The sequence below is a fragment of the Lissotriton helveticus genome, chromosome 4_1 (assembly GCF_964261635.1).
Source record: "Lissotriton helveticus chromosome 4_1, aLisHel1.1, whole genome shotgun sequence".
Taxonomy (NCBI): domain Eukaryota; kingdom Metazoa; phylum Chordata; class Amphibia; order Caudata; family Salamandridae; genus Lissotriton; species Lissotriton helveticus.
The window spans coordinates 1,494,884,363-1,494,906,164 of NC_136063.1; the positions used below are offsets into that span (position 1 = coordinate 1,494,884,363).

The following is a 21,802-nucleotide window of genomic DNA, read 5'->3' on the forward strand; positions in this document are numbered from 1 at the left end:
CCTCAACGGAAAAATAGATCTCCAGAACAAGGAGGCAAGTCTCCCCAGAGGGAGCCCTCTGAGAAAAGATACAACCTTAGAGATAGGGATAAATTGAGAAAACCTGACAGATATCAAGATATTGATACACGTCCCTCTCGATCTTTTCAGACTTCCTCATAGAAATCGGAAAGAAGAGGACGGTCAGAACACAAGTCCAAAGACAAGGAACCTGCTCATCAAGGTAAAAAAATACAATTTCCAAAGAAGAAGGTAGCTAGTATTAAAATAAAACATGCCGAGCATTCTGAGGACACAACTGAAAAACGGAGAGTAGGCCCAGACAATGCTAGACAGCGCAGCAGAAGTATCCATAGCTCGCAAGATCCTGATGAATCTTCTGGAGACAGTGGACACGAATGAATACATTCAAGTGGAAAATGCACACACCAGAGTTAGCAAACCCCATAAATTATATGAAATAACATTACGTATAGAGGGGGACAAGACTAGGAAAGTAAGGGGTCTCTTTTGGGATAACCTTTCAAAAGGCTATGACATCCTTTTAGCTGAGAAAGACTGGCCACCAGAGGTTGTCAGGGAGTGCCCTCATGGTGAAGAAATGATTATGCCTGCCTTCTCAAATCATATTCCAATTCATAAAAAATACACATTTGCAAGAAAATGGGAAGTGGCCCAAGCTCCTGCATTATATAAAAACCATGTAGGATGGGATGAGGATTCTCCTCCCCATAAAATCCAGTTAAAAAATCAACCTACTGCACAGAGGCAGTATCCTGTTAAGCAAGAAGCTAAAAAACAAGTCAGGGAGATCTTAGATCAACTTGAATATCAGGGGGTGATTGAAACATGCACCTCACAATGAACAATCCTTTGTTTCCTGTCTCCAAGCCAGACGATTCATATCGTCTAGTTTTGGACTACAGACACCTGAACTCCTGCTGCAAAACATTTGCGGTACAAAACTCACACAGTGCAGCACTAATGAATAACATCGTGCACAAAAAATATAAAACAACATTAGATATCTCAAATGGATTCTTTTGTCAAAATATTGCACCTAAAAGTAGGTATTTGACCGCTTTCTCAATAATGGGTGTGTTGTAGATAACTGGGTTAAACCCATATAGTCAAAGGGACCTGGGTGAGTAATCGTTATGAACATAGGGGTCCCAGACTGGAGGAAAGAAATTAGTATAAAATCTACAAGTATTTAAGCAAATGGAAAAAGACAACAATTCGAATAAGGGCAGTGTTTTTATTTTCACCGCACTTGTATTACCATTGAATGGTTAGACGATAGGTATCAAAAAGGAACATTTACATTTCATTAATCAATGTGCCCACATAGGAAAAGGGGAAAGGTGTGCAGGGTAAAGTTAGAGATAGTTGTGATTCACTAGTCAATAATTCATAACATTGAAAACATACATGTAAATTCATGTATATGTTCGGTTAGCACTGAATGGTCCCCATGGGAGAGGCCACACATATTATGCACAAATCAAAACATTGTTTTGGCAATCAAACTCCTGAACGGCTGTATATATCGTGCTGATGGTAGGAGTTGATAATGTAGATAGCAGTCTACGTTTCGACCCTGGGAATTGTAGGATAGTTGATCCTTACAGCACGGGTCTGCATCAGGACGTGCGGGGAAAGGGGGGGCTGATTTCCCTAAATTTAAGAAAGGAAAGTAAGAGCTAATTAGTCATACCGGTCTCAAAAGAGTCCCGAAGATCCGTAGCAGAAAAGACCGCTCGTTATATTACATTAAAAACACTAAAAGGCACTGAGGACTATATACTAAAGGAGAGCCACATACTGTGCTCAAAACTGCATTAGCGGGTCGGGAGATGTCAGATGCGGCCGAGTGAGGTCCGTGGACAATCTGAGTGAGCGAGAAGGTACAGTGAGGGTCGATTCATTATGTGTAAAGAATAATCATTCCATTACATAGTTAGAAAAAGTGGTGGCAACAATTGGAACAGAGGCACCGGCAGGGGCCAACAGAATGTGAGAGAGGAGTGGGACTCCGGGAGAGGAAGAGGCACGAAACAGGTGAACTTCCCCCAGGAGGAGCACGGGGAGAGATCAACCGGCAGAAAGAATTACAGATGGTAAGACCAACCACCTCCCCTGTGATAAATATCTCCAAGTATACTCTGAAGGAAGATGAAATCAAAGTACTTACCCGTGGCTTATCTTTTGTCCCCACAGCTATACCCAATGCCTTCAACACTGTAGCCGAACTCCATAACTTCTTCAGAAAAATAAGACTCAGGTATTTTTTCAAGGACAACCTTTCCAACAGCATTCGTCAACTACGAATCTAAGAATACCATCGACTTTTGTACCCCCCACTTATGCCATGACCCAGCGCATCCTGGCATATGAAAGCCTAGTCCTACGTGATGTCAAAAAAATCTTGGATGAAAGGAAATTTGTCAAGTATAACATTAGTAGAGCCGAGAAACTTGCACTAACATCCTTGAGAGACAACACGGAGGTCGTAGTGAAACCTGCCGATAAAGGTGGCGCCATTGTCGTTCAGGATGTGGACAACTACACGAAAGAGATCATGAGGCAGTTAGGCGATGGAATCAGCTACAAAAAGTTGGCCGGTGACCCATCCAAGGACTTATCTGCTGAGATCCTCAGAGTCACAAAGGATGGTATTGAACAAGGTTTCCTATCTGAGCAAGAGTTCCAATATTTAAACCAAAAAAAAACACGGATTCCAACGATTTACACCTTACCGAAAGTGCACAAGGATCTACATAAGCCCCCAGGACGACCAATTGTATCTGGATGCGACTCAATATTGGAACCTTTATGTAGGTACGTAGACTTCTTTCTCAAACCTTTGGCTGAAGAGACTGACACATACCTGCGTGACACTACACACACCATCAATATGATAGACGGACGTCCATACGACTCACAACAAGAATTATTGGTGACATGCGATATCGAGTATACCCCAAGAGGAAGCTTTGGTGGTGGCTACACTTGCGCTGGACAAGCGCGAGGCACCCGTTCGGGTCCCTACGTCATTCATCATTTTACTTCTCAAAATCACTATGATGCGTAATTTTTTCCTGTTTCAAAATTGCTTCTACCTTCAGACTAAAGGGGTGGCGATGGGGGCGGCCTTTGCCCCAGACCAGGCCATAATCTTTATGTCCGCGTATGAAGATACGTTCATATTAAATGATTTAAATCCATTCAGATCGAATATACACATGTGGATGAGGTATATCGATAATATCCTCCTAATCTGGGCAGGAACTGAAAACGAAATCACTGATTTTTTTACTTGGCTCAATGGGAGGTCATCGGATATCCAATTCACTATTCATTTTGATAAAAAAGCCATCAACTTTTTGGACCTCACTATTATTGCTGAAGATGAGACACTACACATGACTTTGTTCAGGAAGCCGGCAGAGAGGAACGCTTTACTTCTATATTCCAGCCATCACCCGAGAGGCCTTAAGGACAATTTGCCCTTTGGCCAATTTTTGCGAACCCGTCGCAATTGCAGTAAGAAAGAGGACTACATGGAGCAATCTGGGATCCTTATGGAACGATTAACAGAACCTGGCTATCCAAAACGCCTGATTAAGAGAGCCAGGAAGAGAGCTTGGTTCAATCCCCGAGAAGTCTTGTTGCAACCCAATGAGCATACAAGCAACAACGATCAGCGCCTGATTTGCGTGACCACCTTTTCAACTCAGAGCAATGCGATAAAAAAAGCTGTTAACAAACACTGGAACTTGATTTCGGATGACCTTGACATCAACAACTTACCTCTACATTCCTTTAAGAAGGCAAAGAACATCCGAGACCACGTGGTGTGCTCATTTCTTAACAAGAAAAATGAACCAACCATCATCTCGATGTGGAATCTTCCACCCATTGTGGGCCATTTCCGATGTGGCTCTTGCAAGGCCTGCCCATCGACGATCCAAACTAATGAATTTGTTCACAAGCGACAACGTGTCCCACTTAAATCACACACAAACTGTAACACCACCAACGTGGTGTATTGTATAACCTGTCCGTGTGATTTAATCAATGTCGGACAGACACAGCAGCGTGCTAAAATGCGATTTTTACAACACTGCAGCCGTATCAGGTGCAAGGTCCAAGGAGCTCCCCTTGTGGAACATTGCAACAAAAATAATCACTCCCCTGAAAGCCTAAAGTGGATTGTATTAGAACAGGTCAAACTTAGTCCCAGGGGTGGCAATATAGAACCTATCCTTAATGTCAGGGAAATTAAATGGATCCAATTTTTTGACTCTGTACGTAATGGCCTGAATGAATCTGAAAGCAGTTTTGCCCAACTGGCCATTCTCTGAATCCTACTCTATCACTCTGTGAGACCTGTCTCATTCTCTTACAATGTTGTGCGTTTAACCACCGTGTGGTAGGTTCACGCCAATTAGGCAATGTGTTGTGCATGTGTTAAAATCAGTTATTGTTCATTGACATGCGTCTTAACCACCATGTGGGTAGGTTCACGCAACTGAAATTATGATCATCCATAATCCTGTATATATGATTATGGTCCTTGATTGATAATCCCTTTGTCATCACCCTTTCTTTTGGTGTACTTCGAAACTCATGGATAATTTTATTTATATTTTTATTTATTTTTCTAGACCCATCGTTTATGTGACTATTTCCACTCCTTCCTACCTTTCCTAGGTAACGCTTGAGTTTTCGCTAGTAACCACTATAGAATACTCCTTTAAATTCTAACTAACCAGGCTCTCACACAACGCAGGAGGTTGCCTAGCAACCACAGCTGACTAGTCTTTTCTCACTCTTTATTACCGAGCCTTTAAGGCTATCACGCCCCCCTCCGGCCGCACTTCCTGGTTACAGGAGACGCGAAGAGCCGCCGCCTCGAGCCCTCCTAACAGTTCCGTAATCTCGATTTATCGGGTAAGCTTTTCAAACGCCTTGTGCGAAGTATGCCCAAGACCCTCGACCGCCACTTAAATTTAGGAAATCAGCCCCCCCCTTTCCCCGCATGTCCTGATGAAGACCCGTGCTGTAAGGATCAACTATCCTACAATTCCCAGGGTCGAAACGTAGACTGCTATCTACATTATCAACTCCTACCATCAGCACGATATATACAGCCGTTCAGGAGTTTGATTGCCAAAACAATGTTTTGATTTGTGCATAATATGTGTGGCCTCTCCCATGGGGACCATTCAGTACTAACCGAACATATACATGAATTTAAATGTATGTTTTCAATGTTATGAATTATTGACTAGTGAATCACAACTATCTCTAACTTTACCCTGCACACCTTTCCCCTTTTCCTATGTGGGCACATTGATTAATGAAATGTAAATGTTCCTTTTTGATACATATCATCTAACCATTCAATGGTAATACAAGTGCGGTGAAAAAAAAAACACTGCCCTTATTCGAATTGTTGTCTTTTTCCATTTGCTTAAATACTTGTAGATTCTATACTAATTTCTTTTCTCAATAATGGGGTCACAAAAACAATTCTGTCGACTCCCACAGGGGTTCAAGAATAGCCCAGGATTATTCTCAGCAAGAGTAACAGAGTTACTACAAATATATGATGATGAGGCATTATCATATGTCGATGACTTCTATCTCATAGATGATGACCTGGAGAATCACTTGAAAAGAGTGAACACCATAATACTTGGGTTCGCAGATGAAGGGTACAAACTCAACTTTAAAAAGTCACGAATTGCTCACCTAACCGTCCTGTTTTTAGGATATGAATTATCAAGTGAGGGCAAAAGCCTAGCAGACAATTTCTTAGAGAAATGTGCAGTACTCCAAGCACCAAAAACGCTGAAGAACTTACAATCAATACTAGGTTTCCTGAACTTCGGAAGAACATACATTCTAAATTATGCAGAGAGGGTTAAACCTCTCTATGAATTAATAAGACCTGATTTCAAACCAATTAATTGGACTCAGAAACACACAGAAATTTTAAGATCATTACAAACAGACATGTTAACTAAAACAAAACTGCAAACACGTGAAAACATACGCAACCTTGTAATCCGAGTCATCCCAGGAAGATGCGGATTCACGTACCTGACCTCTAATGAGGGAGAAACGGTATCAATAGCTTACAAATCACATTTGTACACTCAAGCTGAAATGAAATTCAGTTCAACTGAAAAACTTCTAATAGCGGCTCAAACTGCTGTAGCAAAAGAAAGAACCCAAGCCCAAGGCAGGAGGATATCTGTTTTAACAGCAGAATCAGCCCTTGAGGCATTAACAAGCCCACGCAATCTAAATGCAGTGGCATTAGATCCAAAATGGATACAATGGGAAAATTCTCTTGCTGCAGAAGACGTGAAGCACTATTTTGACCCGAAAATGAAAAAAACTAGAAAATCTAGAATATGAAGAAGAATATCCTCTGCCAATCAAAATTCTGCCTCTCGAACAATACACATGTGTAATCTACATGGACAGATTTGCACAACACTACAATGTAGAGGAAAAATCCTACAACACAGCGTGCGCGATTGTTAAAGGTCGCTGGCGCTTTGGTAAATTCAGACTAATAATAACCAAAACTGAATCACTCAGAAACTGTTCAGCTCAGCGACCTGAAATAAGATCTTTAAAGATGGCGCTTGAAAATGCCGATCGTGAATTCCCGACACTAATAGTGTGCGATTTGCATTTCTGCGTCAAGTCTTACAATAATGACATGCAGACCTGGATTCAAAATGGTTACAAAGATGACACAGGTGCCACAATAAAGCATAAAAAGCTCTGGGAACAAGTAATTCTTTTACAGAAAGAACTACAAAAGACTCACGTGATACATACACTGAGTCATCAACGTGATGGTGTTCACGTTGCAGGGAATTCATTGGCTAACAGAGCCACAGCGGAAGCAATTCAACCGGCTTCCGTAGCCGCAAAAAAGCGTTCTAAAAAACACATAGACGGAGAAACCATGCTGGCGGTAAAAGCCTCGTTAAAAGGCGACTATGTAGCATTACCTTTCGGCTATCCACTCAATAATACATACATAATTGATGCAAACTCCGTTCCTTTTGCTCAAATCCCTGGAGTGGGGGATAGAGTAATTCCAAACATGAACCGGAGAGTCTATTTAATAGCAGACGCACATATGGGATTGGGTCTAAGGCACCAAGAGATAGTGAAATCTCTAAAAGAATTACAATAGGAATACTGGTGGCCGGGGATGAGCCTGCAAAATTACAAATTTGCAAAGGATTGTCCAGACTGCAACCGAGATCGCAGTCGTGAACCGGACCAGACTACTGCCAGGACACCTCTATTAGAAAGCATAAGGCTATCTATACGCAAAAATCCAGCAGGAGAAATGCGATCCCATAAATATTAAGACTAGATTCACTTAAAATGCAGACACCAGCGCTCGGCTGACGCCAGAACTGTTATAAAAGATTTGCGAGTCTTTATCGGCACATACGCAATTGGCATGCTACATTCTGACCATGGTCCTGCGTTTAGCTCTCGAGCTTACAAAGAGGCCATGACCAGCATGGGCATTGCATTGCGGTACTCTTCTCCCTTCCATCCTGAGGGAAATGCGGTAGAGGAAAGAAAAAACCGTGACATAAAGCAATCTATAATGGTGAGGGTATTAGTTTCGGGTGATGGGTGGGTCAAACATTTAACAAGTGTCCAACGTAGTCTTAACAATCTGCCAAGTAATTCTCTGAAAGGTTTCACTCCTTACGAACTATTGTTCGGCACTAGAATGCACATCCAGGATCTAGATTGTCAGACTTCAGTGGTAGAAGAAAAACGCTTTTATATCAAAGATCGTTTGGCTGTTTTACAGGACTTAAATGAAACAAGAAGAAGTCGGAGTAATATAAAGTTAAAGCCAACAGTCACTGAAGAGAAACCACCTGTCCCAGCAAGACCTGTCTGGATTCCAAAGATTGGGGATCTAGTCAGAGAAAAGATCGCGGTGAAGAAGGAATTTGGGCCTTCTTACAGAAAAGCAGTACCTGTCTTAGCTGTCAGCGGAACAAGATCAGTAGTACTACCGCCCCTTGCTGGTAAAAAGGAGAACAGAGTTGTATCCATCGACCTGGTAAAACCACAATCATGTGGCCAATAATAAGTAGTAGGCCCAGTGGACTCCCAAGAAATAGCAGAAGACCAAATCTTGCTACAATCCAAGAGGTTCAAACTGAGAGACTAATCACATTTGATAAACCTGCAGTGAATAAAAAAGGACTATGCAACAAAGCCATGGAACTTGTGCCTCTTGAAACCCAAATTGCAACAGTTCGTCAAGAAACACCTGTCTACAACGATGTAGCCTCAGACTATGCTAATGAAACAAAGAAAAATGCAAAGACTAATGAGAATCCGGAAGCAATTCCAACAATTCCAACTGCATCTGGCTACTTCATCAATTTCGATGACTTTTCTGAAGATCCAAGCGAGCATGAAGAAACGCCAGCAACAAAAACCTTCAAAGACAAAGTAACTGAACTTTTTCACCAACTAAAAGAAACATATCTGATTTCACCATGGATTGAATTTTGGATTGTGTTAGGTGTACTTTTCCTCCTGCTTTGGCTCATCATGGTTCCATGTTTGGGAAAATTCATTGAAGGAAAATATAGTACAATGGACCCAGCAAGTCAGAACCTCAACTTGGTCCTAAAGCCTCACACATCCTCTCACATCAAGAAAAGAGAACTGTCACCAGTGAACATCACAGCCAATCCAATACCCGGTGGGGTAGCATGGGACAAAACGGATTATGAAATCTATGGCCCGATTGAGCTCTTGAAATATCCACACCAATTTAAGGTTTCCTTAAGTGACTTTGTGACACCAAGTACTTTCTCTGATGATTGGGACTTTGAAAATATTAATAATATGATGTCTGATTTAGTAATGTCAGCAAAATTTACAGAACATGATTATTTACAGGGTTCATCGAACTATGAAGAAATTTACTGTTTTAACCACTATGGTCATCACTTTGCATAGAAATGATTTAAATTATAATCAATGGGAAGATTTTCCAACACCACCAAAAGGCAGTTAAAAAACATTTTATGAGAAATTCGCATACTTCTCAGGGTTTAACAACAGTGATCCAGAAACGTTTTATTTTAGAATGTTAAATAAGACAGGAATGAAAAACATTTTGACAAATACTAAATTGATTTATTCTGAAAAATGTTATGACAAAATGTCTAAATTTGGTTTTGAATTTTGGAAAAACAACATTGAAACAAAAACTATCTGGGGTTCAAAAGACTGGTAGGTACAAGGCCTAGAAGCATTGTTTAGAGCCTGCATGATCCCAGAACAAATAATATTCTTGAATGACACCGTTCAACAGGCAACCTGTCTTGGTTTAGCTAAGATAAAAGACTTAAACAAACCGTCTATTCCAAAGCCCATGCCTGATAGTAATAGCACTACAGATGTGGAGATAGACGTATCCCATATTTTACACCAAAACAGAACAAATCCTGATTGGAAAAAATGGTTGATCTGGCCCACAGACACAAATAACTGTCAAGATAGATTCCTGAACAAAACACAGGGGTTTAAACAGACGAGGCCAGACCCAAGATATTCCCAGAGACAACATCCAGGGATAGGTAAAACATACAGTGTAGGGAAACTATGCCTCGAATGGCTACAGAAATCCACACTGGCTGATAATAAGCAACACTTGACTTTACTTAAAGACGGTGCTGACTTGCGTGATTTCATACTGGGACCATGCAAACAGCATCAAAAACGTTTCATATACGCCGGTATATACGCTGCTTACAACGAAGCTTGGAAAGTAACACAAATTGAAACAGCTGAAAAAATACGAAAAATTGATCGTATAAATTTGGAAAAATCACTTTCTGTAGTGGACAATGGATTAACGACTCTGTCCTCCAGAATATATTCACTGGACAGCATTGTATCATCTGCTATTGATATAATAGAGCAGGACTTACTAATGTTACAACATGGTCAGTCCCAATTACGTTTTATTGTACAGCTAGGCTGGACGTTGCAAAACCTGCTTTCAGGCTACGTGCCATGGCGTCTAATCAACATAACGTTATTATTTTCTTTCTTTAACCTTACTGATAAACAAATCAGTTTGGCACAAAAAGGAGCAGACTATACGATTCTGAGCATTGAAAAACTTGAGAGATTACCATTGACAATGTCAGAGAGACCTGTCATTGAATGGATAATACACGGAACAATTACAATTCCGATAACAACTTTCCAGTTTAAGTATTGCCAAAAATATATACCAGCAGGCCTGTATGAAAGGTTGGGTAAAGGATACATCAAGTCAACATGGAAATTACCTTATACACACAAATGTTATAGTGAAGGGAAGAAAGAGGTATTCCTTAGTGGTAACAATTGTAAAAAATCACTAAGCGGTACACTCCCGTGTCAAGGTATTAACTTGCATGGAGCCTGCGAAGGTTCTTCAAATAACCTTTCATGTCACCTGCATGGCACTCCTGCAACACAGATAGAGCCATTTTTCAGACAACTTTCCAACGGCAGTTATGTTCTAATAAGTGACCACAGCTGTTGTGGCATGGTGCCAGGAAAAGCCTATCTCGTGAGCGTTAGTTCCATGGTCACTTGCTGTATGCAAGTATTGTTTCCAAACAGCAATCAAGACATGGAGGCGGCAACATGGCCTTCTTTGAATATCTCTTCTATTCGAATTGATACTTTAAACAGAATGAAATCCATTCTTTTACAGACAACTGTGCCTTTAACCTCGTCCAAAGAGACGTATGATCTGCAGGTTGCAAGGACAGCAGCAGAGATACATTCCCTATTATCAACAAATTGCCCCGTGCATTTCGTAGAAATGTTAGGGCAAATCTTAAACATGTCTGATACAAGTGGCATCGCACATGTATTTAAGACAATTTTTTCGGGACTGTTAGCACCCTTTGAAGCAGTTCTGGGCATTTTTCCGAATTTTGTCCATTCTGTATTCGGCGGCCTGCCTCTTCTTTTGGGACTCGTAGCAGGAATTTTATTTTTGATCCTTCTGCTCCGATATGGCAAGCCAAGCCACAGACAGAACTCCAGCTACAATGGAAGAAACGATCTTAGCAATACGCTATCGAGACCAGATAACTAGAGTCCTTGGATTAGTCCGGCTAAGAGATCTACGTGCAACTTGGTTTCTTTCATTCAGACCTATCTGGCAAGATTGCATCTTACCTGTGCTTCGATGTCTGTTATGCGGCGAAGAATGCGTGTTGGACGTCTGTCTTACACTTCCATCAGCAGTACCAATGGATATCGATACTTTGCTAGGTCCAGTAAAGACTCATGCAAAGTGTTGTCCCCAGCGGCTACCAATTCTGATGACGGCATTCGTTGAGACTTCACCATTACGATTAGGTGGCGGTGGAGTACAAGAGGAAAGCAGCACCAAACAGGTACAACCTTCTGTGAGCATTGCTGATCCCGACATCGATGATACCAATCACTCTCACATATGCACAATTTCAGCATTTTCGAACTTGGTCGAACTTTCACCTGATGTTGTAGACCAATTTTTTGCAAGCCTGTCTGATATGAAGTTCTCCCCTGAACAAAAAGAATAACTTTTAAAAACAACGAGCACACAGCGTTCCCTGAACTCTGAATTCGGCCTTCAGTTTTGATAAACAAGACTACTGAAAAAATTTGGAACTATTGGAACGAAATTATTTTTTCCACTTCCAAAATATTTACTTTTTTTTGGCACATGGTACTCTGCTTAAAGTAGAACTATTCTTAGAGAACAGAGCTTCTATTTTTAGAAATACTAGAGACAATATTTTACCTCAGCCTCTAGCACATCTACAGCATTTGTATAAATATGTCATGAAATGGTCTCGACCTTCTTTTCTGTATTCAGTGCCATTTCATGTGTAATTTTCGCAAATTCATTCAGCTGAGACATATATGCATTTAACTGAATGATATCACTGCTTGAAAGACGTACAGTACAATACTCATTTTTCGTGTATATACCATACACCATTTCAAATGCAATTTATGTATTTTGGGGTGGGTTGGAAAACACATGCATCGTTATATGTTTAGTATTGTTCAGTATTTAGTAATGATTGACATAATACGTGGAGTGGGTGTTGTGTTTCTATCTAGGACCCTAATTCCATATTCCCGATTTATGCCCTTATGTGGTTATAATAAATAGTATCCTTATAAAGGCATAAGAATCATATCCATATTTAGTAATACCCCATGCAGTCCAAATACGGCAAGGCTACTCCCATAGACTCCTAGAAAGTACAACGCGTTCTTTAAACAAACCAAGCCTCCAGCAGCCCGAGAATTCCCCCTGCTTTTGTTTTGATTTGCGCGAGAACTCCTGGAGTCCAGAAAGAACTGTTAGTTTTTAGTGACGTCTTATGTCCAACCTTACGTCAAACACGGCACCTTTCAGGTATAAATATACCAACGTTGCCTTAAGCAAAAACACGGTGGTTTGGAGCAGAGCGGCTATCTACTTGCCCAAAGCCCAGCTGATGCGAGAGCCGAAGGAAGCCGACCCTCCCTTGACGCACTGAGAGAGACGCTGTCTTTTCTCTTGCCGAGAAATCCAGCTCCGGTGTTTCCAGTCACCCTTGCGGGTTGCTGGGAGATCGAGTCCTGAGAGAGAGATACAAGACCTCCTGGCATTTGTTCTGTCTGGAGACAGACAGAACAAATGCCACACGGATGGTGACCCACCGCAGGAGGGAGATTCCATAGGGTTTCGCCAATTTTCTTTCTGGTTTCTTTGGGGTGTGTGTGTACAAGCCGGTCCCGAATGTTACTAGCCCGTTTAAACGCAAATAGGGGCCCCAGACGAATCATACCAGAGAGATAGACATAGGTACGAATAGACCTTGGGTGCAGTGCAATTTCAGCAATTGCAATAGCAATAATTTAATCTACATGCTGACATGTATATATTCCATTCGATATGTGGGCATGACAACTCGAAAAGTCCGCACAAGAATGTTAGAGCATAAGAGCTCTTTTCGCTGCAAGAAGTCCCACACGAAACTCACACGACATTTCTTGGAGAAACAACACAATGAAACTGATTTCCAATGGACTGTCCTTGAGAAGCCCTACATACCTGGACACATAAGTGATGTGTCGAGTTACCTTTTCTCATAGGGACAAAAATGGATTTACAAGCTCCAGACAGATAAATGTGGATTAAACAATGATATTCCATGGATCCTATTATAGGGTTCCAACCATGGGCTTAGCTTACCTCAGCAGAGGCCCCCGTTTTGTATGAACGTAGATATTTCAATATGAACTGAGATATACACTTTTGGGTTGTATAGAGGTGTTATACTTTAACAAATACAACTATATAAGCGGCGGCGGCATAAGTTTCATTAATACAAAGAGGGCCGAGGCTTAGTATTGCTGCAGCTTGCATTATTACAACTAACACACACCTTAAATATGACCTCCAGAAGAAGTGTCTGTGTCTCGTAGGTGGAGAAGACTATGTACCACTAATATTTCTTCATTTACTGTTAGCCGGTGGTTCTTGGAAATACACTGTTGGCGAGAACCTTTACTGTAGACACAATGATTCTATATAGCCATACTTATAGTCTGGCTGACACGTCTTAGAGTATTGATTATATAACTCTATCCTTCAAAACAAAGTTAGAGCATTTTTAGATAATTGACTGGATAATATCCAGTATTGCTGCGGTCATCGGTATAGTAAACATACTACCACAAACGGGCAAGTCGATATCATCGTTCAGTTCATATCTTTCAAGGTCCTGTGAGACTTGCAATATAACATGGAATGTTCTGTAATGTAGAGCGCCGTATTTTTTATGCGTTTGTATTTAGCGCAATGTCGAGCGCTCTACTTTTGTGCCTTTGATCATTGGCACAATTAATAACACAGAGCATAATAACACTGAGCATGATAGGGTTCTGATCGGAAGCGTCCTTGTGCTTTCTATCACCCATAAAAATCGATACTAAACGAACTACAAAGATGGAGGAGATGACCTCATTTAGTAGTTCTGGGCCCGAGGTGATTACCCATAGCAACTGCATTGTAACGAACTACAAAGATGGAGTTCATGATGTCATCCAGTAGTTCTAAGCGCGAGTTCTCGCGCGATTTCGAGCACAAAGTAGTGCACCCCTAAATCCATCAAAAACAGGGTGAATAAACAATGGTCCTGTTTTCAAGTTACTGAAGAAGCAGGGAGATGCCACTGGGGACTAATCAAACCAGTCTGGGATCACATAACATATACAATTCAAGACCTTCATTAATAACTGAGGCGGAGGGTTACCATACAATCAATCCCCGGATACACTATTAAAGAAGAGACCATCTACAAGTCGGTGCCTCCCCCAAGTCTCAGATGGAAGCTTGAGGTACCGACGGATAGGTGAGTCTACAACAGATCAGACTAATAAGGAGTCTTTTTAATCCCAGTATGTAAATACAGTTATAGAGGATGTTGTTGATTTAGTTTGTAGCTTTTGACTAGTGAAACTAGCAACACTTAATATATCTGGATGAGTACAATTTTGTGTTAGATGATAGACCTGGGAGGCTTTGAGGCAGGGCGCACTAAGTTTGAGTGCTAGAGTCTCATTACATGTTGGTCCCTAGATATAAGGGGATTTTTTATACAGGAATCACATTGGGCAATCAATAGGCTGTGTAATCCACGCTTTAGGGGGCTCCATTTCTGTTTCCCTTCTTGTATCTATGTAGCGCGGGGCCTCGTACAACCTGAGCAAGGTCCAGGTGAGGTGAGGTCCTTCTCCCTACCATGGAGGGTGAGCATGAATATATTATATAGTTTTTTCATTTATTTTTGGTGATACCAGGTGTGTGGGTAACTGACACAGTCAGTCCATAATTAACGACTATACATTTTCCTCCATAGAATTTGTATTTCCTTATTGACATGGAGGGCTAATGTCTGCGGTTGTTACAGGTTGTACCGTATTCAACCTTTCTAATTTTTTATTTCCCTCACTTTGATGGTGGTGGTGTTTCTTTTGTTTCACTACTACTTGTGCAACTATTGAAAGAACAGAGGCCCTGACGAATGCCATGGGTTTTTATACCCGATAGGCAGAAACATGTTTGCCCGTTATCAGACAGATATTTGTTTGACTGTCTCTCTTGCACTGTTCTTGGTTTTTAACTAGGAGGTGTGGTTCGTCCGCAGAATAAAGTTATTAGTAGGAGGACACTCATCCTATTTTAAAGTCACTATTTCTTTGGTGCACTGCTATTCACTTGACCATCAAGGATCAGCCATCACTGACGGTTCGCGTATGTTGGTGGACCAAATCCTTAACCAGCAATAGATGGTGCGGTGTTTGCTGTCCCAATGATCAGGGGACCAGACTGACATGAACTTGGGTTTGGCCAAATGATAGGACTGATCACTGAGTCTATTTGATGGAAACCCTTCACTAATTGTTCTGGATTTGTCAGCCATGTTATATGGTTGTCAGAAGCTAATCCCTTCTTGTCTAAATCAGGAGAGTTGACTCTTTCCTGAACATTCGAGAAAGTTTCTACTGGCCTCTGAGCTAGCTGGCAAAACTAATTAAGTCTAATATAGTCAGTAGAGACCTAGTCGACCTCAGTCCTACGTCTACACTGCTGTTTATATTATTCCAATGCGCAGACCCTATTGGGAATATAGGAACTACACTACAGCTCTATTGCCCTGTGAGTATTGGAATTTTCCCTCATCACAAGATTAGATCTACCTGAAAATGTGTGTGCTTCAGTTTATGTGGATGTAGCTAGACATTTAGCTTTTGGGACAATCCTATGAGGCTGCCCGTGTGCCACTTATTCAAATGTAAGCATATAGTATCCTTTTTGGACACTGCTCCTAAACTGGATGGCCATCTTTAAATTGTATTGTTCTTAGTGTTTCATTGTTTTACTGTTCCAATTGAACTATCATGTTTAGAAGCATTATTTTGGCCACCTTGGATCAGTACAACAGTTAAATACTATATACTTTAATATTCAAAGTTACCCACCCAGTGTAATGTATAGAGATTGGCTATCTTGAAATATTATTTTGCATAGTGCATTATTTTTATTCTGCCCCCAGATGACCAGCATGTTGCTTTTAGATGTGGCAGTTCTGTTGGAATTTTAAAACAATTACACATTTCATACAATACTACTGCAAGACAATCACTTGCTTCAATGTTTAATTATAATGTAATTTTATATTACAAACATAGTTCCATCAAGTTTTAGTGGCATGTTTCCTTGTTTCTACTTTTTTCTTTTAATTTATCTTCCATTTGCTAGTTGAGTTTGTGCCTGTTTTATTGCTGAGAGGATGAATACAAGAATGAATGAGTGGGTGGATAAATGGATGTGTAAGTGTAAGGAGGGTGATTGAATTCATGTATGTTGACTTGCTGAGCTCCTAAGCTCACCAGTAACTGAAGAGGCACTTTCATTTATAAGCCAGATCTATTTGCTTTGCCTGTGCATGCTGTAGATGGGATGAATATTACTCGCACCAGAAGGGGATAGTCACAGAACCCTCTTCAGGATGCTGAAAGTAACCCTGACAGGATTTGCTTTGCTTTGCCTCATACTTTCTGTAGGCAGGTTAAAACATGGTTATTTTGTTAACTATGCTGCCTTGAGAGTTACCTGGGGGCATATTAACAAGCGGCAGCGATAATTATCGCTGGCCGCGCTTAGCGAGTAAATAGTTATCGCCGACTATCGCAGAAAATTATCACCATGCTAGCACTGTATTAACAACGCATAGCGCAATGGCGATAATTTAACAGCGAGAGCGTTGTTTTCCATGGAACATCGCTGGTTTTTCAGCAATGTTCCATGGAAAATGGCGATAACCTTGCTGATACGACCCTGTGGTCGAATCAGCATATTCCACCCCCAATGATAAGTATAGCTAAGTCTGCATTTTAGCAGACGTTAGTTTTTGGCGAAAACAGCGATTTTCTCCAAAAACTAATGTCTGTTAACATGCGTGAGCAGCCTTGTAAATATCGCAATGTGCACATCAGCGATATTTACAAGGTTGTACTGCCCAGTGACGCCCACTTTGCATCTATTACTGTACAAGCCAAAAAAGCGGAGATATGGCCCTTGTAAATATGCCCCATGGACTTTCCTGTTTTACTCTGTTGGGGTTCTTCCTTTCCCTATGTTGCCTTATTCAGTGCTAGCCCTGTGATGCCTTTTGGTCTAATGCGCTGTTTTAAGTCTAAATTACAACTAAAATTGCACAGTCTTGCTCAATGTAAAGGGTTATGTTGAACTTAAATTAAGCACTGGCACTTTCATGTAGCCCTGAATCAGCATGCAGAATTAACTGTCACTTGTGCCCATGCATGACTAGAGCGTGGGAGGAAGTAATAAAACTGGCTATTCAACTAGCCTTCTGTCAGAAGGCTCTGGTGCCTTCTTATATTGACAGAGGGCTCCATGAGCGCAGCAAGTGGTTAAACAGTTTGAATTGTTCAGGATGATAGCTATTTTCCTTCTTACTTTGGTGTCAACTAAATAGGTGCCATGTGACTGTGAGGACATGGAACTTCTGATGCCAGCATTCTGGCAGAGAGCTTATGGGAAGAGCAGGAGTGGCTGAATGACCAAGCAGAGCAGTGTGATGTCTGCTGCTTTCGTATATTTAGCCACTGTTTGTCTTTAGAGAACGTGAAAAGATAGATGTCTTCAAAAAACTGGCCCATTATGTTTCCCTTATTTTTACATAGATATGCCTAAGGCCTTCAACAGACCACTCTTCTTTTAGTCAGTTCTTCAAGCACAACATGATAAAGACTTTATTTAAATTAAGCAGGAGGCCACCTTGAGCCTTTTATGGCTTCCATCAAGACAGACAGTTCTACAATATGCATGATTTATCTAGAATCTACTGTTTGAGTAAGGGTAATGTTAGAAATGGGCTAATAAGAGGGATAATTGATGAGCTTACACTGGGTTAAGGAATTGGTTGAATTAGAGTTAGTATTAAAGTAATGAAGTTGTAAGTGATGGTGAAAAAAGAAAGTATGAACAGGAGGCAGCACTGAGACAACATATTTTAAGAGAAAAAGTGTGATAAAAAATATACATTTTTAAATCTATATGTTTGTATTTTTCTTAGACATACAGGTAACCACAACTTTTTTATTTTATTTACTATTTTACCTCTATACTTCACGTGTTTTCACTGTACTAAAATATAACAGGAGTTATTTACATAGGTAGACTTACATGTAAGTAAATCTACACATGTAAGTTTACTCTTACACTTTTTTGAGTCACTTTACTACTTCAATCTATTTATCATTTACGAGTGTAAAGTGACTCAAAAGTGGAGATTTGCATGTTCCCACCCCCAGCTACAACATATACTTACATCTGCAGATTTACATGTGCAGAGATCTCTACAGTCAGGCTGGAGATCTTAACTCATAAATGATGTGAGAGGCAGAGGTGTAAACATCCAAATCTAGGTTAGTGAATAGCATTTTGTAGTACGTTAGTAGAACTATTGTTGTACCACTAAATGTACTACACAATTCGGTTTATCAATAGGCTCCAATGTGTGTTTCATCAAGGAAGTTTGAGATCTTGTTGATCAATAAATAGGCAAAGAAACAAAGTAGCAGGATACTGCGAAAGGCATGCTGAGTTACATAGTTTTGCCTCTCAAATTCTGTAGATCCGTAACAGATTGGTATCTTCAATCTCAACTGGGATAAATACTATACGGTTTAATTTTATTTTTTTCTTCTCATGTTAAGTCACTACTGAACTTAAATGATGGAAGAAATAATGGAACTAATTAGTGAGCAATTGATCAATAATTCTGCCTTCACCCTTAAAAAACATAGATTTGCTCTTAAATAATGTCATTGGTTATTTTGATTTAAAGACACTTTCCTTGAGGAGTGGAACAGTGCTGTTCACCAAAGATAATTTGTACTGTGCTAAACATATGAATTAATGGGTAGATAGTTTATTTGTGGAAAACTGACAGCTAGCAGGTTCCTAAGTTGGAAATCATCTTCCATAAACGTCTTAGGGGGCAAGGTCGATTTTGGAATTGTCTTGTGCAACAACTGATAAAACTAATTTGGAATCATTAATCCACTCAGAGAGCATAGCGCTGGAAAGAATACAACAAGCATTCATCTGTAGGTACAGAATAGCATAGGTAGGTATTCAGATTTTAAGCATGGTACTGTAGAAGGAGCCATCTGTGGAAATATGAGAAAATGGCCCCAATTCAATTATGTTTTTATTTAGATACACTGATGTTCTTACTTTTTCACTTAACACCATACGTACCAGCTTGGATATCCTCTACCTCCTCTGGATCCTGTGCAACCACCATGTTGATAGACAAAGTTACTGTTATCAATTTTATAATCCATGACCTCATGTTGACTGGCACCTGGCCTCTTGTCATCCCTGTGGTGGAGAAATAAACAGGAAAATATTCAGATTATGTCTCTGAAACATACATTGTAGAAAAAAAAATTAAAAAACGATTTAGTAGAAACACTGCTCAAATTGAATAAACACTACACATTAATGGGAAAACCAATACCAGAGTCGCTAGGTAATCTTCGAATGTGGTGAATTATAAGAGCTGTTTCTTGCCCAGTGATGGAATTGATCAGTGCTTTTCTATATTACCAATATGGCTGGTACTACAACATACATGATTTGAATTTTAAATAAGCGACCATCATATGATTGTATTTGTTAGAAGCAAAACAAAGAACCTATTACAAGCTTAAGCATCCGGTATTTCGAAAATATGGAGTTTGCACCCAGGTTATATAGAATAGAGTAAACACTAGAAGTGCAAATTTAAGACATGGGGACAGATCACAAAAACGTTTACTTTTACTATTTCATGTCTTTGGTGGTAAGTTGAGGCATTGCGTTGTGCAAACCCCTTTTATCACAGTATTATTAAAGCAGGTTTCTGGGAGAGGTAATGTGTGATAAGATTTGTTGTTCATTTATTTTTTGTGTACCATTTGTTGAGGTGGTGATATGTTCTGTTGTTTTTGTGCTTCTGTGTTTAGTGCTGCGTTATTTCAATGTGACATTGTCATTTTGTACTACGATTGTTTTTTTCAGTTTTCTTTTGACTGTTTTGTTGTACCCTGTTATGTTTTTATTATGTTGGCATCTTGCTTTGTGTATGTTATTGTGGAATGTTCCGAAGTTTACATTAGATGTTTCAGCAAATGCAGCTATATTTCCAGATAAAAGCAGCAGATGCTTCTAAGTTCCAGTGACAGGAACAGCAGTCACAAACTTTGGCAAAAGCTGTGTTTTGAATTAGCACTTGCAAGCTCATACTATGTAATTATGCATTGAGACTTATAGTCTCTGTCTTCGTTTTAGGTTTACTAGTGTCTTAACTATTTAAAGAGTTGGAGCAGAGTTATTTTACCGGCTTAATCAGTGATAAATGATTAATTATCGTACGATTTGTGAAGTTATATGCTGCTTTTGAATGGAATTGTTTCTTCATTTGTTCATATCTAATGTAAACATAACAAAACAGTCACAACAGCACACAACACAATACCAATAGTACAATACATCACATTGCAATAATGTATCGCAAAAACAAAGGAGCAGAAAAACAACAGAGCACATCATCACCACAGCAACATTCCACAAAATAAATATAAACAAATATTTTTGCCTCAGATTCCCATTCCCAGAAATCAGGTTTCATAATAAGCTGGTATAAACTGCCTACACCTGGCACTGTTTTAACATATCATCAAGGACATGAAAAAACATAATTCATTAATGCTTTGGGAACGACCCCCTAATGCTAAATCACATAAAAAAATCAGTATCTAATCCTAAGGTTTCTACACATCATTAAATTCCAATAGTTATCAAATATATAGTAAACTGATGGGTGTAAACTAGTTAACGCCCCTGACCAGTATGCTTATGTGAAATTCTTCCTTCATGGCGTTGAAATTTCCTTCAACACTCATCGAAGCACAATTATTTCTTACTTAAATATTACAAAAACTAAAGGATGCATACGCTTTCAGTGCCTTTAGAAAGATAATCAAATGTACTATTGTCCAGTGTGTTCCATCTCTTTGTTATCAGCAAAATTGACCTATAGAATAAGGAATCAAAGTCTACTGTATGGTCTCAGCTGTAGACAGCTTTAGCTGTTGTTGGAAGATCTTTTGTGTATAATGCAATACATCCACCACCTCCACACAGCATCGTCTTGCTCCCTGGAGTTCCCTCACTAATTTTTGGATGCCACACTCAACAGGCAGCCATCCTTAAATGTTTTTTTGCCTACTTCAAGATGGCCATGTAAGCAAGTGCATGCACTTCAGGCATCTTTCAAAATGTTTTTTTATTTGTGTAAATCCACGGCGGCCATCTTTCACCAGGATTTGTTTTCAAAGTTGTTCACCATGGATGTGCACGCATTAAGTAAAAAACATTGGCAAAGCTAATGGCTTTCATGGGCAAGACTTGTTGGCTTTGCTGGTGTTTATGAAAATAAGGTATATCAAACAATTTGAATCTATACATTGCTAATTGTTTTATAAGGTCTTTGGGAATGATGCGTATTTCTTGTCATTTTTTGAATTTTGAGGATTCTTCATCATTCACCAAGTTCCACTCTACTGTTACAAACAACTAAATGCT

The 21,802-nt window shown here is 39.9% G+C and overlaps 1 protein-coding gene across 1 annotated transcript in view; it reads right to left on the reverse strand.

Annotated features, from left to right (window-relative positions):
* The window catches only part of LOC144828174 (uncharacterized), a 418,953-nt gene extending 399,410 nt beyond the window's left edge, over window positions 1–19,543 (reverse strand). The window contains exon 1 of the mRNA XM_078686271.1: window positions 19,433–19,543. Coding sequence (XP_078542397.1) covers window positions 19,433–19,526 — 94 coding nt within the window. The 5' untranslated portion in view covers window positions 19,527–19,543. The remainder of the gene's footprint in view (window positions 1–19,432) is intronic.
* Between the last annotated feature and the right edge of the window lie 2,259 nt (window positions 19,544–21,802).